Below are 24,085 nucleotides of genomic sequence, written 5' to 3'. Positions count from 1 at the left end.
TCAAGTTGTTTATGATTCTATACTAATCCTTTTCCTTAATGTAATCAAGCGTTTTTTGGATGCTGCACATGTTTCTGTGCTCATTCATTCAGAGCACAGTTACTTGAGTGTTTTTCTATTTTTTCCCCCATATACATGCATTTTACTTGAGATTCCTACACAGAAGCACACACTGTCTGTAATTCCATCAAAGGGTTCTGATGACAATACAAACTAAAGGAGTAGCATGAGTGGTTTATCACAGTCACTGAAGCCTGGAGATGAAATTACATCCATTTTAATATGCATAGTTTTGTTTCAATATCACACTCAGTTTTTATAGATTTTTCTTGAACTTTTTTCCAAGGTAATGCATAAATATAACCAATTGAGTTGCATGGCAAACTCTGACTTTCTGTTTGTTACTCAGAGCCATACTGTATAACTTGTATTTGACTTTTTTTTTTGTGCTGGTTTCTAATGGCACCTATATCTAGAGTTCAGTGAAGCCAACTTTTACTGATTTAATCGAACTCCAGCAGAAGCTCTTAGGAAACAGCCCACTGAATTTAACTAGTAGAATTCTGTTCCACTAGTTTCTAGTTTAGCTTAACCACTGGATTCTTAAGTGTCATATCTTAAGTGTCTCAATGTTGAAGTGACTCTTACTGATTTATTTTTTAGAAAATATTTCTACTCTTGTTAAATGTTTTTTGTGACATCTTAATCTTCTTCATTTAATCTGTAATTTTCTTGTTTGATGCCTTTCAGATGCCTTTCAGATCCAAATCATTTTTAAGAAATTGAGAGATTGAGAGGTGGTAGTCATCATTACTTTGAAGCTCTTATTTTGACTGCAGATAAAATAATATGACTTTAACCTCGAGCCTGTATGAATGTATATATCTATTCTCAGCAGGGTATTTGTATCGAAAGTTGCAATGTAAAATTGGCTAGTGAGGTGTGACAGTAATGCAATGAGCACTAGCTGCACTTAAGAGCATTTTTAGAGATTCTCCAGAAGTTGCAGTTATGAAGTGAAATACCACCCATTTGGTGCGAATACACTTCAGATGGCCTTCAAGAGTCAATGCGAGCTAACATGTAATCTCTTGGAATAAGGCTTAATATAATTCAGTTGGTTACTGTATTGTTCAAATGAACAAGTTTTGTTAACTTATCGAAGGATGAACTTAATTTGCTTGAAGAAAGGTAGTTACCAATGTAATCTTCCCTAGTATTCCTTTTTCCTTCTCTCTCTAATCTTGCTGTGAGCTGACATTGTGCTTTTATCCTATTTTTCTCCTTTTTTTTATTTTCTCTGTCACTCCCTTCAACCCAACTTAATCATTTTCATTATGCCACCTCCCTTACAAAACTATGTGGCAATTTTTACCACCTCTGAAAGTTGTTCTGTTGAATTTCTGGTCCCTCTAGGTGCCTTTTTAATATCTCTTGTAATAAGTCACATCTTCTGCCTATACATCAACTGTTTTGTCACTGATAGGTACTACATTATATTTCTTCTTTCCTGAATGTTACTTTACAACAAGCACTTTGCTTCAGACTGTTTCTTGAAGCCAAACACTAATCTTTCAAACTGCAGTTATGTGGAGAAGAATGAACCATGTAGATCAAAGACTTATATTCCTCCCCTGCCTTGCCTTTCCTCTCACATGAGCTTCCATGGCAGTTACTGAGGCCATGTGTTTAGCAGCTCAGTCAGAGATAAAGGCTCCCGTGACACTTGTGCTAACAGCTGTTTGCAGAGCTGCACTGCCTGCGTGCTGGGGAGCGGCTGAGCCGGAGCTGCCTCCTCCAGGGGCACATGTGCCGCAGCTGGAAGCGAAGCGGGGCTGCCACGGCGCCACTCCTCGCGCGGCGGCACTGCCGAGCTGCTCACCAGTGTGACTTAGGAGTCTCGAGGAACTGCTTCGCAAAGCAGAAATAAACTTCTATGCCTTGTCCAACTCAAATGCACAGCACTGAACTTGTGCTGGGAATCTAACTGTGGGTCATGGGCATTTGGATTTTTATCCTAAACTATTTTACATTTTTTTGTTCTAAGCTAAGACAGTCGGACATTATTGAAGTTCTTGTTTGGGGGGTAAGAGGGTAGTTGGCAGAGAATATTAAATAAGTCACTTGTGTATCCTCTAATGCTGTATAATGCTTTATAATTGTTTATAAACAAACTCAAGGGCTGAACAATGTGCAGGTCTTTATCATGCTGATGCAGGTGTCAACAGTGTCTCAAGTGTTTGCACCATAATGTGTCTGGAACACAGGACATCTGTTGCATGGACCTGGAAATTGGTTACATCATGTGCTTTTAATATTGATGCAACTTTGATTAGGTGAATATAGCTTTAAATTCTTAATAGATGACCATATAATCCTAAGCATTAAAATAATTTTTTTTTTCTTAGAGTATGCCTTATCAACCAGCATGCTGCTTCAGCAGCATGTGTTAGGGTCAATTGCTTGCTTGCAAAGTTTTGGTTGAAAGCAGTCCAGTCTTGACTGAGCTCAAGGACAGTATTTGTTAGCTTTCATCTCTTACTTCTTTCAGAGCAAAGAAGAAGTGATGGCAGCAAGGCTCCGTGAGGCAGACCGCATTGCCGCTGTGGCTGAGCTCCAGCAGCATGTCGCTGAATTAGAAATCCAGGTAACAAGTGATGGCGTTAAATGGCTAACCTGATGATTATTACTTTTTATACTTTTTTTCTCCTTTCTCTGCTTCCTTTTCTTTTCAACCTGCTTTGAACACAAGGTTTTGCAGAGGGTGATAATGCTTTCTTGATGAATGTGCCCTTTTTTTAAACAAAAAGTTAAATCTACCTCCTGGGGACACTTCTGAGCTGACAATTTTTGCTTCTGTACAAGTGGCACACAACAGGTAACATTCTCTTAAACTGACTTTTTCTTGTGAATTTTTGCCAGCTAATGTATCAGATTGAAAACATCCTCTCTCCAGAGAGCTACACGTTGATTTTTGGCAACCGTTCCTGGCTATATCTTCTCCCCCGTTCAACTTCCTTAGGGAATTTGTTGTAAACTTTTGCTACTTCTATCTGAATCCTGAACATAGAAATGCTATTGAATGCTACCACGTTAGTGTACTGAAAATGTGTCCTTTGGCCCGTGTGCTGCTGCTTATAATTTCAGTTCCTTCTGAAGCTTCCATTCTACGTGAGCTCCTTGCTCTGAGAATCATGAATGACTTCTGTTTTATTTTTGAGGTTTTGAGATACTATGATGCCTCACTGTACTCTGTCTTGCCTGTATTCAGCCACTTTTTAATTTTGCTTTCTCTGTCTGTGAAGGATTCTTTGTTTTCTGTTGCTCTGCTATAAGCTACTTACTCTCTGGTTTCTTTTATTTTTAATGGTAATATTTGTGTCTGTCTTGAGTCTTATATTCAAAGTGATGATTTTACTGTGTCCAAACTCCTTTCCCCCTATGACTTCTCAGTTACTTAAGTCTTTCATGTCTTCGTGTGTGGAATCAGCTTCCTTTTTAGACCTGTTTTTTTTATTATTTTTTATTTTTTCGTAAAGCTTGGTTACTTTTTTGCTTTTAGCATAAGGAAGATGTGCAGTATGATATTCTCATATTGTCCCTGTATTATCAAATTGTATTGTGGAAATGACTGAACAAATTTTAATAGAGCATGCATAAATTCTTCCCTTTGAATATCTTTCCTGTAGAGAAGCAGGCACTGAATTTATTGAAAGATAAAGCGATCATTTTAGATTGCTATGTTTAGATAATGCTATGATCAGTACATTAGAAATACTTAGATAAGCAAAGTAAGCATTGCATATGAATCACTTATCTTCTAGCAAGATAACAAGAAAATAGCTGAGTCGATCTCTTACTTGTGTTAACTTCAAACTTCATTTCTAGGAAAGTTTTTGGTTTTAAACAGTGATTTTTGTAGATCAGAAGGAGCCAATAGCTCATTCCACTTTTTTCCTCTTTAAAACAACCTTTAAATGCTGTCCCGTTTCCCTTGTTTGACTAATACGGGTCTTCCAACAAGTCTTCCAGTCTTCGTTATATAAAGTCAGGAGAGTAACCATGACTCTGTGTGTTCTCTCTTTCTGAGAGCTAGTTATATACCCCATTAGGATTTTGTGTTGTGTAGGCTTTTTTTTTGTGCAGATATGTCTGTCTTCAGGTTTTTTGGTCTTGACTGATCAAGTTGTCGGTGCTCCATTATTTTATAGCTACTATAGAACTATTTCCTTCTGATTATTTAACATTTCTGCTGAAGCTATGGATTGCCAGTATTGTATGCAGAAATTAATAAGCTTCTACTATGAAGCAAGTAAAGATAAGTGCAAGAAGGTTATTTATTTTATAAATCTTATATGTCTGAAAATTAAACAGTCCCTATTTGTCACACTATTGCAGAGTCTCATGTTGTTTCTCCATAGCACCTCTGCTTCCTTTTCACAATTGCTCCTTTGCATGATGAAATCTTTCATTATATTTTTCCATTTTTCTCATTTCAAGTGAGTTGTATTTGTCTCCTATTAAAGTGTACTTCAAATTGGAATCTTTTTGTTGTTCTCAGATGATCACATGTTAAAGATCTGATCTGTAATCTTTTTCAGTAGCATTCTTTCAATCTTGCATAATTAAGAACTGCTTTGTTTAGTCTGGAGCACAAAGTCATTCTGTAGCTGAGGTTCATGTTTCTAATTTAACGAGCCTGCTCTGGTAGGCTTTGAACTATTGATCTCACAAGTCTATACTAGTCTGAAATGAAGCTGAGGGTTGTGAAATACACAGTTTAACCATATACAAAACTTTTAAATGTTTTAGCTGAAGTAAAAGTTCTCTAATGTCAGTAACTTAAGTCTAGAGTAAAAATGTAAAAAATAAATGGAAATACTTATTGGACTGTGAAAGCTTTTGTGTAAGCTTCTACAGTTAAGTAGCTATTTCTGACCAATGTGTCTTGTCAGCAAATATGAAACTTGTGATCAAAACTTCCCTTTTGGGCACTCATGCTTAAAGAGGTCTGAAACACCTGCCCAAAAAAACCTATACTGGAGATGGAAAGCCCAACTTCCAAAGTCAGCTGTAAGAAAATGAAACTGATCTTACTGTTAGAACTAAAGCCGTCTTTAGGAAGCTGTCTATGTAGGCATGAGGTACTGGATTGCTCTGCTGCCTCTTTCCATGCTCTCGTGTTCTGCTTGTCAGTGTGTTAAGGGTCGGGCCCTGATGTGGAGAGCAGAGCACCTTTTAATCTGGACTTGCTTTAATGACTTTAACGTTATAGTGTTAAAGGGTGTATTTCATGCAACCAGTCAAAGTTATTACACTAACTGTGGAGCATCACAAATAGGCTTGCCTGTTGTATTGTTTCAAAGTTGATAAAGATGAAGGGAGGAAGTTTAACTTACCACATAACCTTCCTTTTTTTTTGGAGGGGGATGGTGCTTTTCTAAGAAGCTCTAGGGATTTAGTGCCAGGTCTGCATGGTCCATAGCAATGTTTAACCTAAAATTTGATGTTTTCTTTTAAATATTATCATAGGCGCAAGACACTAGTGTTAAATTTGTAACAGAGTATCACTACTCCCAAATAAAAACCTCATGTGATATTCCATATACAGGTGCTAGATTTAAATCACAGTTTCTGGGTCACTCAGTATATAACGGGAGAAAAGGCAAATGAAATGCATAGGAGCAGAATAGATAGAATTCTATCATTTAATAGTAGATGTAGATTTAACAGTAGTTATGGAACAAGTTATCAGCCTATGATATTTGGAAGTTATATTTGTATATGCTCAGTATCACTTTATCTTGTTGAGGCATTGTGGATTCCGAATTCTGAGTTTTCAAACTTCTGTGTAAGCATACTGAAGTGCAAAGAATAAATGCATTCTGTGATGATGTTCCTAAGCAAAAGAAATTTGAGATGTTCTTGACTGAAAGTAACACAGGACTGAAATATTTTTCAATTTGTTCTGTAGACCTAAACTCCTGAAATGACAAAGAAAAACCCTCAAGCTGCATGTCATGCTCTTGGCCTAAGTGCATGACATTCCTAATTCTGTACAGACAGTCCTGCTGGCCATTCAGTGTTGCTTAAAGCAAAGGTTCCCTTGCAGCAACTGAAGAAAGGGCAGACTAAGTGAGGGCAGGAGGCTCTGTGAAGCCCCGGCAAGGTTAACTAAGCTGCGGTTACAAGCTAGAGCGCTCAAAGGCCGGGGTAACGCGCGGAGCCAATGACAGAGCGGGCAGGCTGAGGAAGCGGAGCTGGGGCAGCTGCAGCCTCCGCGCTGGCCCTCTGCCCTGCTCCCGTGCCGGCTGCTGCCGCAGCGCCCTTGCGGAGTCCCCGCTGCCGCCTCGCGATGGGCAGCCGCGCGGCCTGCTACAGTTTTTAGGCCCAAGCAATCCTAAAGGGAAAACTAGCTGTCAGAATGGATTCTTAGTCTTGCAGGCTGCTCTGGTCAGAGGTAGCATCACTTCCTCCTGGTGTGCTTCCTGGCAGATTCAGAGAATTTTGTCTCATTTACCCCACCGTTAACCATGTCAGAGCTTCTTTGAGAAAAACTGTAAAGGAAATCCATGATTGTGCTAGTTCTCTTCCCCCACAGTTTAAACTTTTACCACTGTTTCTTTAGAATGAAGCCTTTCTGTGACCTCTGTTTAATAACTTTTCTAAGTACTGACTGTTGAGTAAAGAAATTGTTTCCATCTTTTCAAATTACAGGAAACTTTTTTACTCTTATCAATAGTGGTGTGTGATGTTAGTGATGTGTTTTTTGAAAGTCTAGAATGAGTCACTGTAAAGTCACTGAAAGGACACTAGTTACCACATTTACTCTTCTGAATAAACTTCATTTACATTTTTAAAGCAGTGTCTCTTGCCACAGAGTAAGAGTTTAAAAGCTTCCCCTGGAAAGGGATTGAGACAGATTATTACCAAGTAAATATTTCTAAGTCAGACCAAAATAAGGATGTAGGGCAAATATCTTTCTGTTCAAGCATTTTCAGGAAAGCTGATGCACAGTGATTTCTAGAGCAACAACTGGCTGGAGTTTCAGAATTTAGCTACATATAAAATCATTGTTTTTTAGTGCATATCAAGTCTGTAGATATTAGCTCAAAAATACCTCTAGAAGTTTTCTTGTAATTTAACATGAGTTTTTTTTCATGTTGATATGTATTTCTTTTCTTATGCTGAGCTTCAAGGCTTGTTACAGAACTTTATGCTTGCCCTTCATCTTGGGCTGAAACACCTGCAACTGTTGTTCAGATGCCTTTGATCTCATCTAACTTGTGCCTACACCTTGCTTGCCCTAGCAGCATGACAGCACGCTAGGGCTTGCTTGCTAAGTCTGGCAAGTCCCTGGTACATTAATTTCTAACCTTGAGCGTGCTGCTGGAGCTGGGCTGTTGGAAGAGATAAGGGGGGGGGAGGATTTATTATTTGTTATTAAATGTAGGGGAATCAAGATGATGAGTCCCAGATGATATCGTGTAGCACCAATAAGGCATTGCTAGAAATGGTCCTGGAAGGAAAGGGTAGACCTTACATTGGTAGCAGTATGCAGAAGTGGTTATATGTTAACTTATTGTCACTTCTGCTCTTAGAAAACATGAGTTTGATTTTTCTTTTTTTAAACAAATTTCGTAGATTCTAGAATTGCCTGGGTTTCATGCTTTTGATATTTTGATAATACATTTATTTTTCTTGATAGTAGTCTTTTTCCATTTATTCCATTACCATTTATTACCATTTATTGCAGATATTGCCTAGAGACTAGACTTAATCTGTCATGACATCCTCAAATACCTCAGTTTTTCTGTAACAGTGCTCCCTCTCAAAAAAAAAACCACCAAACCCCACATCCTACGTGTATAATCTTAGATTTTTAAACCCCTATGAAGAGAGAGGCGAGATTACTAATTGCTTATGCTGTTTCCTTTTGAAAGGTGTGATATTCATACTTGTTAACTTGTAAATGGAATCTTAAAGTTCACTTTTGAAGCAGTCCTGTTGGTTTGAATATTGCTTTCTTGAGAAGTACAGAGCTACTCAAGAACAAAGATGAGCTGTTTAAAAAAAAATCCCAAGCATTTAATATTCTAGTTAACTTTTCTGCTGTCTGAGCTACTGTCATTCAGCCTTACCATTTAAGATAACTGATTAGCTTTTTTAGCTGTAGAAGACTTGCCAAATGGGTCCACACAAAGCATGTTTTCCAACATGTTTGTGCGACTCAACACTTGAAGCAATCCAGAAGCTAGCAATAGTTACAGAATTGAGAAAAAGAGGGTGCTAGGCTGAGATGGCTGGGCCCAGACAGGACTTAATGCTGGCAAGTTGTGTGTGTTTACTTGTTTGTTTTCCTTTTCTTTTTTTTTTTTTCCTGACTGAGTTTAGAAACCTTTTAAGTATATCCTACTAGTCCTTCAGGAGGAGAATGAATTAATCTGCCTTTCAGAGGATTATGATTCCCAAAAAAGAAACGAAGGCTGATATCAGTAGAATAGGAGAAATGGAAAACATGATTCTCTGGAGAAGTAAAAGGGTGGTACAGTAGTTCTTGGAAGAAGGTTATCTTTAATTGCCCTGTAGTACATTAAAGAAATGCAACAGCTGTGTTCTGCAAATAGTGGACTGAAAAGAAAGGCCGCAAAAATATCAGTGTTGCTATCTAAATTCCTTGCCTCTTTTTCTCATTCAGGATTTCTTAAATGTTCACTCCTCAATTTGTTGTACTTTTTTGTAACTTCCAAACTACCTAATTCTGTCCTTGTATCTCAGGTCAAATTTAATTCAGATTCTGAACTGAGAACAAATGATAACTCTAGTATTAATGTTAGAGCACCTGACTGAGTCAATTTATGCTGGGTTGATTTTAAGTGTTAGAATTTGCATCTGTATAGTGAGGTATTATAGCTGACATGGAAAAAGCCAAACTGAAGCAGATGAGGATTCCTTAAAAGTACTAAATCCACTGTGCAGCTCCCCAACTGTGGGCCAGTAAATGTTTGGAACGTGAGTGTGCTGTTTTTGGTGTACATATCAGTGCTACACCACAGCTAAAGTCATCCAGAATTATGGGTAAATGGGAATTTAACCTGCATGGGGTAGAATTTGAGTGTTTTTCTGCAATAGGGAAGCTATTTACAGTCTCAGGAGGTGCACACACTGCCCACAGTCTAAAAAAGTCTAGGATGGTATTAAGATCAATATACTTCAGAATATATTTTTACAGTAATTGGGAAATAACAGTGTGTTGCATAGTAACCTATTAAAGGTTGAAAAACATCTCTAGAACTACAGTAATTTGGAAGAAAGTCTTCTAACATACCAAAAGATAATACAAAAATATTTTTACATGGATTTCTGCAAAGATATACAGAATATGAGAACTGCATGTTTGGAAGCATTTTCTTTCAACAGCTTGTCTTTTTTATTCTGATGCCTGTCAAGCTGCCTTAATAAGAAGCTAGTGTAAAAGAATGATCCTACCAAACTTCTCTTGCACTTAAATTTGCCTTTGCTAACTACTTGTTTATCAGAAGCTGGAAGCTGCTAGAAATCAATTTGAGCTTACTGTAAATATGTAATGGTATTGGAAAGTGAAACAGTTTCTCAGATAAGAGAAATTTCTTTTCCTTTGTGTGGAAACCTCCTGATTTTTAAGGCTATTTGGTAATTTACAGATTATTTTCTTATTAAACTGCTACTTATAGAATATATTGTCAGTTGAAAGATGTGCAGATTTTAGCTCTTAAGATATTTGTTTTATAAAATAGTGGGTTTAGTAAGAATTAAAAAGGCCTTAATGCTAATAGTGTCTTATGTTTACACATTTTCCAGGCATCTGCTACTGTACCTGCAAGAGTGTCTTAAATTAATGATATAAAGCAACTAGCTTATTGATAAAACTGTTTTGAAATGCCTTACCTGCATTGTCATCTTGAGCCAAATGAAATACTGTATCATGTGTTTTTTTAAAAAAGGCTATTATCTTGTCCTATAATTTCTGTCTCAAGGCATCCTTCCATGTTGCCCACTGTAGAAAGGTTTTAGGAATCACTTATAGAACTTAGGGGCTCCTCAGCTAGCTTTTAAGTATCAGAATGATCTCATTTTTCTTAAAACCACTTAAAAGCATCAGCATATGATCTCGTGTTTCAAATATTGCAAGGGGAGGTTACAACCTGATTGTTTTTTGAAATCTTTAGAAAATGATATTGCAGGGTCTTCTGTGTTAAATGATGTCTTTTCCAATCGTCAGCTCTATAAAATGTTTAAGCTTGAAAAGGAAACCTGAAACTTTTCTGCCCTTTGCTAATAATAAGTACCAAGTAAACTATATTTACGCTCTCTGCTTTCAACTTCGTCTGCCTGGATCAAGCTTGTCCTTTCATGAGCAAATTATATCACAAATTATGTTGTTCTGTCATGTCTACAGTAATTTTATGGTGTCTTCAAGAATGAGAAGCAATAAAAACATCCCAATATAACAGTACAGCATGTTATTGCCAATGTAGAACACTTGTGCTGTCCAGCACTGCAGACGTGCAGCTTTTAGCTATTACTGCAGTGCTGAGCTTAAGCTAGTAAACTTGCTTGCTTCTGGTGCTGATTTGTGCTGACTTAACTTGGGAGTGCCCTCTTGTGCTCCCAATTCCAAGGTAAGCTTATCTACTTCATTTGTCTCCTCTTAAGAGGGCTATACCACCTATTTGTAGCAGAAAGCTTGCTTTACTCTTGATCATTTTATAGCTGGATAGCAATCTGGAATCATAGAAGAGGAGGCTTAAATAGCCAAGTCAAACTCTCTCAAACAGAGGTCAAAGACTTAAACGAGCATCTCCCATATATTCCTGCTGCCACAAGGGATCAGATCATGCCATTGTCAGGAGTTGTAGCTCATGACAGCAGTGAAGCTCCTTCTGTATAGTAAAATGACTTATAATTTGCAGGTCCTGCTTCTGATCTGATTTCTCCAGTATCAATAGCTGTTTTGTAAAGCTGTTTGTGTATGTGGGAGGTGTATATTTTTTTGTTTTGGGGTTTTTTTTGAGCCTATTTATGATAAGAAAAGCTTAATATTGTTAATACCTAGCTCTTTGCAAATTTGAGCTACAGGTTGCCTTGGAAACTGCATTTAGCACAGAATTATCCACTAAAGACTCTTGTACTTGCTTGTTACAGATTTTTTGTGAATTAATACTGAACATGGGAAACTGAGTTTCTTCTAGTAGAATTGTGTATTGTCTACTACATTGCTGTGAGGGAGGGAAGACGGAGCTCTGAAAGCACAGCCAATTGCTTCTAGGTTGCCAGGACTGACAGGACTTTCAATGTGGTTCTCTCCATGCAGCAAAAGAGTTTGGAAGGCAGTGTATTGTCACTCTCCCTTAGTACCTGACATGTTGGGCCATAGGGTTGATAATTAAGGAAGATGTGTTACAGGAACCCTTGTTGTCTTGTGATTTGAAGAATTGTTGCTCTCTTGTTCAGCACAGCACTAATATTTTAATTCTGCATGCAAATGATTGACTTATCCTTTACACTTGCCTGTCATTGAAATTTATTGCTTGTTTCCTTCAACTATAAATATGAATCCATCAAAACGAGTAACAGGTAGAGCCAGATGGTCTAATTATATTTTGGTTTCTGATAGATATTTGGTTCTATATAACTTGCAGCAAGGGTTAAGGATTTTTTTAAAATTAAAACTGCTTGTATCCTTCAAAGTTGGTGGCTGCTTTAGAAATAACTATTAAAAAAAGGCACTGTTCTCTAATGCCTAGCGATCTGAAGATGTGGTCTGCCTTCAGGAAAGGATTTTTCGTACAGTCACATCATTTAGCTGAGATAAATGAACTTGCCACGTGTCAGTCACTTTAGGATTCTCTGTAGAGGCAAGCTGAAAAGTTAGTGTTGCAGGCTTTCAAGCTGGAAGCTCTTCAACAAAGCATCGTCTGTCCATCTGGCCAACAAATGAGGGCAACCTCACATTTTTCTATCTCCAACTTTTTTACTTGACAGTCTTTCTCTGTAGCTGTCATACTATTTGCAATAAGGGACTTGCACTCCCTGCAACTCCTACAAAATAAATAATACAGTTCTTTTTACGTTTAAAATATAGAAGCTTGTCATATGTGGTGTTTCCTTTTGCAAATTATAGAATGCAGGGAAAGAATCTTTCATTTTTTTTTAGTTGGAGACAGGAAAATTTTGTGTTACTAAATGAAAAATTTACAGTGGTGAAAATATGTACACTAAGTGCACAATATCTGTGTAAGTCCACATGTTAGTTGTATGTTCTAGGAAAACTTTAAATCGTACATGCAGCCTCTTACATTGGTTGTGAATGTTCTTCCACATGTTAAGATTTGTTGAGTCTTCATGCTCCTCCACAGAGTCCTGCCTGTAGCTCTCAATGTAGTTTGGAGAGGGTCACCTTGTCTGAGTTTAACAACTCTAGAGCCTCTAGATAGATCCTGATAACCTTACCCAGATGAAAAATGCTGGATGGACAGATGGGGAATGTGTGTGTAGCTTCTCTGACAAAATATGCAGACAACTGAAATAAGACTTTAGTATTAAATAGATGTGAATAATTTCAAGTCGTCTTTTCCACAAAAACAGAAAGAAGAAGGAAAAATTCAAGGACAGCTTAATAAGTCTGACTCTAACCAATATATCAGAGAACTGAAAGATCAGATAGCTGAGCTGCATCATGAGGTAAGTGATAAAATTCTACTGTCTTTGAGCACTTGCACCTTTTGTCAGATCTTTTAAGCACAGTAGGTTTTGCTTATCTGATAGCTTTTATAGTTCTAGTACCTAATTTTGCCAGTATAAAGTATATTTAAATACTTCTTGTATATGAATCTTGCCATTATAAACTAAGATGCAAAACAACAAAATATGTTCAACTACAATAACTGCATAGCTTTGCATTAAAATTAGATTATTAATATACCCACTTTTTTCTTAATTTTATAATTTGATCAACTGTTGTGTTGCATGTACTGCCCTTGAAACGCTGTCTGAAATAAGCTTGTCTGCTGCACTTTTGAAGGCTAACTGAATTAAAAACTACATTGCACTTGCACTATCAGAAGACTATGTGGAGATTTTTAGTACTTGCTGTTGTGGCGATGAATTGTGTGATGCTGTACTGAGATTGCTTAAAAAGAAAAAGGATGCTTGCTCAATGTCAGTTAACAGATTAAGTTATAAAAACTGCCAAAACCTTTGACCTATGAAATTTCTGTCTTCAAACTTCCGTGCTGTAGTAGTTGTAGTAACTTGTTAGTTAAAAAGATTAGAAGATCCTGAAACCGGCTTATGTAACTGGCTGCTCATTGGCTCATTTCAGTTCATCCTGCACTATGAAGAAATGTCTTTACTTAACTGCACTGTGTGCAAAAGTTGTCTCTGTATTTTAGACTGCTTCCTAAGCCTTCTAATGCCCAGTTTTGACGACTACTGCTTAAACTCATAGTAAGAGACAGCAATGCAACTCTGTTAATATTTGCTGCCCTTGTTAAATAATCACATCCTTTAAGTATAGTTTTTTCCATAGCCGTCTTTGTAGATGCCACCTTTCTACACTCCCTCCCTTGAGAATATAGTGAAAGATTGTGGAATATTGTCTGTGCCATAGATAAAGGATAGTCTCTAGGGCCATTTGCCCAGCACCTTTGCCAGTCACTAAGCTCATTTAATAATAGATTTAAAATCAATAATCATTTCCATTAAAGGACTATAACCAGCTTTATGAGAAGGTAAACTGCTTGCAGAATATTTTGCAAAAGCAAAATACTATATGTAACTTAGGAACTGTACTGACTCTTTCTGTTCAGTCTAAACTTCAAAGAAGAAACAAGTTCTTCCAAAAAAAATGTGTGATTGCTGTTGTAAAGCTGCTGTATAGTTTTCTCTATACAAGAATTTGTTGTATGCCTGGTTGAGCAACATGAGTTTCATGAAGACACAAACATGTTACATGTTTTTATATATAAACTTAATATGACCAAGTCATATTGGATGATTGGATGGGTTAGAACAAAGAGGCAATTCATTAGCTGACAGAACAATGATTGATTCCAAGTAATACGGGTAGTTTCTAACCAGTTAAGTCTAGACAAGTCTTTATTGCTTGCAAGAAAATGTCATGTAGGGAGAATGAATTTCGGCCATAGCAGAATGGGAGTAACTCCATGTAGAAGACCAATCTTCCACCAGAGGTGCACTCCCTAACTATGGCTCCGTTCATTTCCAAGCTAGTTAAGCACTACAGGATAGAAGAGGATTCCAGGATAGGTAGAAATAGTAGGCAAGAATTCTGTACATTAGTTCTATGCTGATAGCATCTTTGCTTTGTTACACACTTTAAGTCTGGAATCCTTGCTTATGAATGACTCGTTTTTATTGCTCTAATATATCTGCTGGTTATTTCTAGTTTATTTCTAGTACTTAAATAAAACCTTGCGAGGAAAAGTAATGCTTCATGCACAGTCATTTATTTTGTGCCTAATGCACTGGGCTGACTTTGAGGTAATGTATGTCTAAAGTGTTTATGGGTGAGTTCTAATGATAACTGTGAAGTCTTGGATTAACACTAAGCGAAGTAGTGCATGCAGTCTTTCTTGAAAGAGCGATATCTGGGTAAACTGGAAAAAGGAAGATACAAAAATGCTTATCCTTGGTTGCTGAATGTTAGGATTAATGTGCTTTGGCCAGTACCAATTAAATCAAGCAATTTCCAGAATTTGCACCTGGGTACCTGTCAGTGTAGGTCCACCAGTGACCATGCTCCCTGCTCTCTGGTTAACTGCTGTTTGATTCTACTTCTGCAAACTGAAAAGACATGATACAAACAAATTTGCCAATTGATCTCCCTGAAGATAGGGTGACTGTGTATGACATGCTGACCGCAACCTCGCAACTACCTAACATCTAAAAGACACAGAAATGGAATTCTTTGTGACTATGAAATTATCATTTAATACAATGTAATTGCAGAACTTTTTGTATTAATTTGTGTACAGTTTAGCTATAGTTTCATGAAAGAGGGAAGGAAAGCAAGACTAAAGGCTTTGGAATGGTCATTCATATGATGATTCTGCATGTTGAACCTTTTAACCTCAAGTACTGCATTTGTACAGAAATTTACATCAGAAGAATTGCAAGTCTTTCATGCAAAAGATGGAACATAGAATAATGAACAAATAATGCTAAATGTAAATGGTGCCCATACTGTGGCCCTCTAATAACCACTCTTTCACTCTTCTTTAGCCAGCTGTGTGTGTGTTTATGTGTGTGTCTGTGTGTGTGCTTCTGTCTGAGTAGAAGCCGAAGGAGCTAGAGATTAATTCTGTCCAGCAATATGATCCATTAGATGGTGATGGCACCGTGATGTGGTAATTGCCAAATTCAATTCTCCTATGTTATCAATATTTGCAAACCAGGCATAGTGCAAATATAGAATGTCTATGAGGAAAACCAGTAGGATTGCTAGGTACCAGCATAGTGGGTTGCTCTTTCTGCCCAGGGCTTACAGCTTAATTTTCTTAGCCAATAGTGAGTGTTGAGGTACAGGAGCAACATACTGCTGCTATGCTTCACATCCTCCCTTTGATAGAAAGCAGAGGTTTGACACCCAGATTTCAGCTCCTTCTGATCTGTTCCAGTGTATTAACCCAAGCAACTACATATTAGAGCACTGCAGCATAATTAAGGTAATTGTATAAAAGCTGTTTGTATTTCTGAAGACCTCTGAACCACTGCCTATTTTAGCTCTGAGTCCATTCCTATGCCTCTCAGATGTGATAAATATTAACTGATTGCACTTAATTACCTATATCAATATATATACCTGTATCAGAAGTGGTGTATGATGAAGAGCATTTGCAGAAATAGATGGCTGTACTTCGACTTAGCAGTAGTTACTACTGTGAAATTGTGTGTATTTACAGTGCCATGTTACAGTGCTGCACTTCCTTCCTTATTGGCTGAGTCATTTTATTGGCCAAGAAACTGTTAGATGCTTATATCTTACAGCTTTATTGTAGAAGGCTGAAACTGTAGGTTGAAAATATGAAACTGAGGATTGTCACTGATTCAAACGAAGAAGTCCTGACCTGAATTTCCTTTGGAGTTTTTAATATGCACCTAACTTCAACCCAGTGAGACTTTTCAGCAATGTATGACCCTTGGCCATTTGTTCTTTTCATTAATCAACATCTTCCCATCTCGCAATTTTCTTCCCTCCTCTGTTTTCTTTTTACTGCTAAAGCTATTTCTATGGCATTTCTGACCTCTGCTAGTTTAGCAGGAATTAGCAGGAACTAGAATGGTTTTTTGTACTGCTGAAGGCTTTACAGGATGCAGCTTCTGTTCTTTATTCTTTCTGTTTTCCTGTAAGTGTTCTGCCTGTCAGAAGTGTGATTCCCTGATCACTGGCAGAATAGAATTTATACTTTAAATTGTAAGGTCAAGTGATCTTTAGCTTGACCTTAAATGGCTTGAGTAGACACTGCAGGACTTAGAATTTGGGTTACATGCTGTATGAAGTGTGCTAGTTCTAGGATGCTCTACTTGATTAGGTAGCGAGAGGTTAAGTAAAAGACCTTCTTAGGAAGTTTGTGTTTCTTCCTATTCAGAGAGATATTCCACTTTAGGATGTAGTACTAAAGTAGTTAATGTACTTCAGAGAAAATGTATACAAGGTTTGAATTGTTCAGAATTTTCATTACACAAAGTTGAAAGTTTAAGATAAACTGACAGGATAATCTTGAACAAATTATTGTTCATTTCAGTGTAAATCACATACTGGGACAGAAGAAAAGCGGGAGGTACTTTGCTACTTTCTACTTGAAATCCAAACTGAATGGAATTAAATGATTTATAAACTTCAAGTTCTCCATTTTATGTACTACCTCTTTGTATACACAGTCACTTTATATATTACACAGCAGCTGTCTCTGCTTCCTGTTGGATGTTGCAAGGCTTGTATGTGTTACCTAGATTACAGGAGTGGTACAAGAGATTAGAATTGACATGCTTACCCACAAACTACACTGGCAGACCACAAGACACCTTTGGAGACAAAAGCAAGTTTAAGAATAGTGGTTTTTATTCTTACAGACTTTGTGATTTAGGACTGAAGTGCTTAAGTTTAAATTTTTCTCCCAATGAAACTTTACAAAATACTTTTTAAAAACAGTTTATAAAAGAATATAAATTCTTTGTTTTTGTATCATTAGGAGTATTTTGTAAGTTTAGTTTGCTAAAATTTAGCTACTCTCTATCTGGTGCCTTCAAGAGGAGGAATACAGATGTTGACAACAACCTTAAAATTCACTTCAACACTTTCCTCCATTCTTCCAGGTGTAATCCTGGCACCTTTTTGGAAACATGCTCTTGATCTTTTTAAGCAAAGAATGATTTCCCAGATTTTTGTAGGATTGATAAGACTCAAGCAGAGAGGGTAGCTTCTGGGAATGTTATCTGCAAATTTGGGAGTGGGAGAATAGCTTTGAGTATAACCTTCAAAATATACTGTAATCTTTGTTCTTCGTCTCTTGCCATTCACAGGGAATACAAAACTGACTGTCCTAGATGTTCGTATGTAATAATATGCACTTAGAAAATTATTTTAAAATTTCAACAGAAAAGATGAACTTGTTTACTAATGTGTAAGTCTTATGCATTTGTGTTTGAAATGTGACTAAAAATCAAAGACCTGAAGCCAGTGTACCACACTGTTCCAAAAATCAAAAAACCTTCCAACTGATTTTGTTTAACTACTGCTATGTGTTTAATAGCCACATATTTAGATGTGGCTGATGGATATTTGACAACAAGATATGGATATTTGGAGCATTACTATTTTCCAAACTATTTTGAGGCTTTTAAAAGACTATGCTGGTAGCTTTGAGGGAAACTCTGGTGACTAAATTCTTGCTTATTGTCAAAGCAGAAAAGTGGGAACCTTACATGTTTCCCATTTCTCAGTATCTGGAAACTTCGCGGTCTCTGAGTAGCGGTGACTACTTTTTCACCCCCCCACACATGCAGTTTTATCTAGGAATAGGTTTGATATTATGTTGCAAGAACCTAATGTAGTCAATAAGATTTGATATAGGTGTTATCTCATGGTCTGATCTTGTTCCTGGTGAGCTAACACTTCAAGATTGACTTAATGAAAGGAGATATAAAAGTTGGAGATTAAATACTATGCTTTTAAAAGATTTTGCTTTTGTAAATAAAATTGAAGACACTTTAAGTAATTACTTTGAAGGTAGATAATGCATAAAATATTACCAACAAAGTAATTGAAGAGGGCTGAATCCATGGATAAGGATACATTTTGTAATTTAGCATAGCTTTCTAGGTTTTCATTGCTGAAAGTAAAATAGAGAAGGGAAATTAAACTGTAGTTATCCATGTGAAGGATTTAAAAAAAAGAAAAGAAAAAAAGGCTCCATGATACAATAATTAAATAAAATTTAATACACTGTAACACATAGACCATACTAATAGTTACTTTGGCCTTAAATACAACAAACTTTTTCTATAAAAGGTAAGCTGGATTTAGAATCTGCCAAACTGTTTCCTCCTTATTTTTTACAGTTAGCTTTTCTTCCCCATGGAAATGGGGAAACACTTGTACGTGCAGCTAAATGATGACTGCTGCTAACGTAGATGGGCAGAGTCACAGCGCTGCTTGTGGCTGCTGGAGCAACAGGAGGCAGGTTGGCTGCTTCCAGCAGCATTCCTGACTCCTCTTGCGGCCAGAGCCGCTGGGCAGCTTATTGGGTATGTCCATGGTGGACAGCAGCTGAGAGCATTATTCCTGTCATCTGTTAATTTTGTTCCTTTGAGTCAAATTCAATGCTTACCATCATCAAATGTTTTCTCATCCGGAGCTCTAGTGGACTATATTCAAAAGGAGGATAAATCGTTCTTGCAAGCCTCACTCTCCAGTAGTTAAACTGGTGTCTACCTGCCTAGCTCAGGTGTGCCTATGCTTTGTTGGTAGTCGTATATCAATGCAGTGTGGATGGATCTTTAAATCGCCTTACAGCTACAAACAGCTCTGGGTCACAGTAGCCCAAAGATTAACTGGGGAAAGCTAAGTCTAGTCAACTTCAACCTGGAAACCAAGCCTCCACTGAAGACCTTCCTAGGGGATGACTGAACTTTCCAGGCTTGCAAATGGACTAGATCACATATGCAAGTGAAAAAGTTAAACGATATCTGTCAGTGTTTGGCTATCTTTTAAACAGATATTTGTAGCACTTCCTCAGAAGTAAGGAGGGAACAGCAATTCCAGAAAGGCTTAGTACCTTTCCAATTTCACTTACAATTGAATTTAATACCTTTGTAGTCCATCAGCTTATTTTTTTTCTCCCACTTTTCTGTTAGAGTTAACAGGGTTGATGAAAGGTTGAAGGGAATATGTAGCTTGCCTTCCATGTAGTACAAGTAGGTGCATGTTTTTCTCTTGGCAGTTTTACCAAGAAACACTTGACATTTTTCCCTCACTTATCTTCATAGATAAAAACAGCTAATTCATTTTCTGTGATTTAAGTCCACTTTTAGGGGTCTATTTCATAATTTTCACTAAAATTATAATGTTGGTTAAAACTACTGCATGAAAATTTACAGAACACTTGTTTTCTTTCTGAATACTGACTAGAATTAACATTAACACCTTCTAATACAGTTTCTTTTATTAAAGACAAATACTTTTCAAAATAGATGGTTCTCTATAATTGTTTTCTGACCTGATAAGAAAAATTGTGCCTGAAAGGAAATATGTTAGCCTTCAGATTTAGACAGTAAGCATTTCAACTTGTGGTGGAAGTTTAAAGCACAATAAATCATGTGCTTTTCTTTTACCATATCTTGCAAGCACAGTTGGACAAGAGACCATCAGATTTCCCTCTCCACAAGCAAAGTTCTTGCAAGGTTGCTGGACAGCTAAAAATGTAGTTGCTTTAGTAGTACGTGTCAAAGATGCAAAGCCTCTGTGCTGGCGGAGTCTGATTTAAGTGGTTGTGGTCAGTGTGAGGAACCTGTGATATGATAAGATAGCGCTTGTGAGGTCATGTGGTTTGCAAACACCCAATCTAATGCAGCAGCTTTGTCTACACAGGATAGTTAAATATATACTGCATGGTTTTGAAAAGTCAATTACTTATTTTTGTCTTTTAATGCAGCTTGTCCTTGAAAATCAAAGATGTTACACTGACTTTATAAGTACAAAGAGTGTTGCAGAAGTGCAGGACTGAACTGATTGGGAGTTTTAATACTTTCCTCGTAATTCGGTGGCTGGTTTAGTTACCCTTCCCTTAATAGAACAACAGGCTTTACAAGCTGTCTGACTTGAGGCTTCTGTCAGTTGACTACTTGCTGCAGAACAGAATCATTGTATGTATATTGTAAACACCAAATCACCATTGTGACTTCAGTTATACTGTCATCACCTATTAAAAACAACTAATACAGATATGGTACCCTCACCCAAAAAGGCAAGTCTGATTCCACACTGATGGCTTTCCATGCAACGAATCATTGGCCACAGATTCCATCTTTTCATTTCTTCCTCTCTATCTGTATTTCTTCCCTCTCCACTCCTCCCTACCCAAAACAAACAAACAAAAAAACACTTTGAGCTGTCATGAGTAAAGGAAACTACATAGGGTAACCAGGACAGTGGTGTAGTCTGTCATCTGTGAAGCAAAGTAATGTGGCTCTTTGTTCACTACTGTGGAGTTAAGAGATGAGTACAACTGTTAACCTCCACTACTACCTAATTAGATTGAGATAAAGACTGGTCATTGTTCTCGTTAGGAATGTTCCCCTCGCATGCCTTTTCTTTTTTTCCCCCCTCCCCTGATACTGTAACTGTCTGTGCCAAAGCTCTGGATTTGGCTTGTGGAGTAACAAGTCATTGATTGCTGACTGAGTCACCAAGTGACAGAGTACCAAGTCATTGATTACCATATGAGATGGATGTAGTGAAGTCCTAGTTTACAGTTTTGCCTGGGTCCATCTTATGTTTTCATTTGCAAATTGAGTGCTGGTGATTGAAAAGTGCAGTGAGGTTCAAGTCAGTAGGTCCTCAATATCGGAGTAGTTGTTTCTTACAAAACCTGTTTTGAATGTTAGTCACTGTGCACAGGTCCCAGCTGTGTTAAACTTAAGAGAGAAATACTATGCATAACTGATAACATGCCTGTGTAATTAGTATCTGAATATATGTGGGTCATGCAGTGAAAATCCCTTCTAAAAGTCTTTTATCACTTTCATACCAGCATTGCAACCAGCACAGGTGGGAGCAATTTCTGGGATCACAAGCAAAAATAAATGTTCTTTAGTCCACCTAAAAAAAGCTAGTGTTAAATCCTGTTTTAAAAGGACAGAGTAAAAGTGTGAATGGTCATTTCCTGTAGCTGTTACTCATAATGAGTATGTTTTCAGTCTCTGTACCACCAGTGCATTCTAGTTGATGCTTTGAGGTTTCAGCAATTTTTGTATTTACAGATACCTGCTCTAAAGAACAGGAGCAATGAGATTTTTGGTAGTTCCCTGGACATAATTCCAAAACAAGTGGAGTGCCTTCAACATGATCATGCTACTGTTTTAAAATACTTCTGTTGTTGGGTCTTACTCAAAACAAAAAAAAAAAAAAAAAAAAACCACCCACCCTTTCATTAGAACTTCTTGTAGGAAGACTTTCTGGGAACTTTCCCTCTACCTGGGTATTTATAGAAACTTCTCAGGGCTAGGTGCATACAGTCTGCTTAAAAGAGCTTTGTCAGATCTTAATCAAATTCCCTTAATAGATAAAATTTAACATACACTGGCCAAATGATTTTTCTTTTTCTTTTGAAAATAGTTGTAGCTCAAAAATAGGGTACTTATTTAGCACTGTTACTATTTTACTTGCACATTTGATATAGGACTTCAAAGTTTAATTTGATTACATGGCACTAGATCAAAAACAGATTCTTAAAACCATATAGTGGAGTGATCAAAAAGTCATGACCTCCCATTGATCGCTTTATTGGTTTCCTGTTCTGATTCACTGGAAACCTTCTGGTCTGAACACTTGTTGCTAGTTTTAATCTTTGTCACGTTTACAATACAGCAGACTTGTCTTTGGTAAAACTGATATGCAACACACATTTAACATCTTATTTCCTTTTGCCTCGAGTTCTTTAACTGATAATATTGTAAAACCACTTTGTATTTAAAAAAAAAAAAAGCTTTAGAGTAATTTGAAGAACAAGCAGGGCAACTAGAATCTTTTACTTTTTGAAGGGGTGCAGGGAGCATGTCTAAAAGATTGTACTATCTGATTCAAACTTGTTGGTATCTATAGAGTATTTGTAAAGCATTTTGTACTACTTCAAGACAGCATATGACTTACAGAGCCTAACGTATAAAACATAGATGCCAAATACTTAAGTGCTGTGAGAAATAGGCACAAAATGACTCAGTCATGGAAATTTCTTGCTGCTGTTCACTTATGACCCACTGCTATGGTTTGAACTCTCTCGAGTGATACGGTCAGCAAAGTTCACTCAAGATTAATGTGTGCTAGTATGTTGCTCTGCTTTTAAAGCTTACTTGCTCAAGGACCACCCAAAAAAGTTCTCCCGTTTAGAGAATTACAACACATAAACCTGAATCTTGAAGAATTAACTGATGAATCTTTTCTGTTATAGAAAAGTGTTATTGTATCTTATATGTGTTATCGTATCTTATAACTGTTAGGAAAGTGTTACCGTATCTTATAACTGTTCTTTTTAATCTGACTACGCATGGTTGGAAAAAATCTCAGGTCAGATTTCTTTTTTTTATTTTTTTAACCAAAAAGGCAGCTATATTAACAGAGCTGAAAATCGTGGTATAGGATGTTGCCCCTCAATGTCGTTGTGGGTTTGGCCCAGAATAGGCTTATGTCAGGACTTTAAAGTGTGTTCTGGCCCTAGTCAGCTTCTGTTGTCCTTTTTAGAGCATATTTGCTGTAACAAATTGATAGGTCTTTATGTGTCAGTCTGAATTCAATTTATGAAGTAGAGAAACAGTTGTGCTCTTCTGAAACAGTGTGGATCGAGAAATTTAGGCACATATGAAAGCCTGGAGACAAGAATTGGATATGGATGGATCTGGAGTCTTCCTGCCATTATGTACTTATATCTAATTCATGTGCAGTTATACTGCAGATCTGAGGTCTCTGAACACTTCTGGCATACTGAAAATAATATAAAATTAATTAACTTCTATCTACTACTTATGCTATAAGCCCTAACAGATCAAAAGGACTTTCCTCCAAGAACCATTTTACTGTATCTCAAAAGGAGGAATCAAAGTCTATTGGGTCCTTCAAGAATTTGTTGACCAATTCCATGTTGGTATGCACATATAGAATTTTCAGAGATTGTGATGGGGAGCAGGCGAATGCCTGCAGAAAGGAAAAAGACACAGCTATTAAATCTGGTCTCAACCATACATAAGAGAATTGTTATCTAGGAGTTTTTAAGTCTTAAACAAATCTGTAATTGTTGACTTTTTACCAAGATTGTTGTTGATTTTGAGGGATTCCCATTTGATTCATGTCAAAATGCCCCCAAATAAATGGCTAAATGTATAGAGAAGGGTTAAAAAATTCTGAGTGTGCTGGAGTGCAGTTTGGTTTTTGCTGCAATGATTGGCTTCAATCAAGAACTTCATTTTAAATTGCACTGCTAGACTCCTTAAAAATCACTGCATTATCTAGCAAACTTCTGAGTGAATTTTTAAATGAGGAAATGAATTTCTGTATTCAAGGTTTATGTAAACTTAAGACAAAGCTACAGTTTTTATATGTATATAGGCTATATATATAGCTTCTATATATTTAAAAAATCACCCATGGCAAATGAAGTGTGTAGTAATGGACTGTTAACCACTTAATGGAAAAAAATTTGTAAATAAACAAAGTAATGGCTGTTACTGTACACTACGGGGTATGCATGATCAAGGCATTTCCTGTTACCTTAAGCAACGGTACCTAATGCACCAGATATTTAAACAGCAA

At 37.0% G+C, this 24,085-nt stretch overlaps 1 protein-coding gene across 8 annotated transcripts in view; it reads left to right on the top strand.

The window, feature by feature from the left end:
* The window catches only part of EVI5 (ecotropic viral integration site 5), a 56,406-nt gene that overhangs the window by 25,960 nt on the left and 6,361 nt on the right, over positions 1 to 24,085 (top strand). For all 8 annotated transcript variants that reach the window (XM_026037978.1, XM_026037976.1, XM_026037975.1 and 5 more), the window contains 2 exons: positions 2,552 to 2,647; positions 12,628 to 12,723. In XM_026037978.1, the coding sequence (XP_025893763.1) occupies positions 2,552 to 2,647; positions 12,628 to 12,723 (192 nt within the window). The remainder of the gene's footprint in view (positions 1 to 2,551; positions 2,648 to 12,627; positions 12,724 to 24,085) is intronic.

This window comes from Nothoprocta perdicaria, unplaced genomic scaffold, assembly GCF_003342845.1.
Source record: "Nothoprocta perdicaria isolate Ctin4 unplaced genomic scaffold, notPer1 scaffold_20, whole genome shotgun sequence".
Classification (NCBI taxonomy): Eukaryota; Metazoa; Chordata; class Aves; order Tinamiformes; family Tinamidae; genus Nothoprocta; species Nothoprocta perdicaria.
Note: the sequence above shows the minus strand (reverse complement) of the source record. Positions and strands in the feature narration are given on the sequence as shown.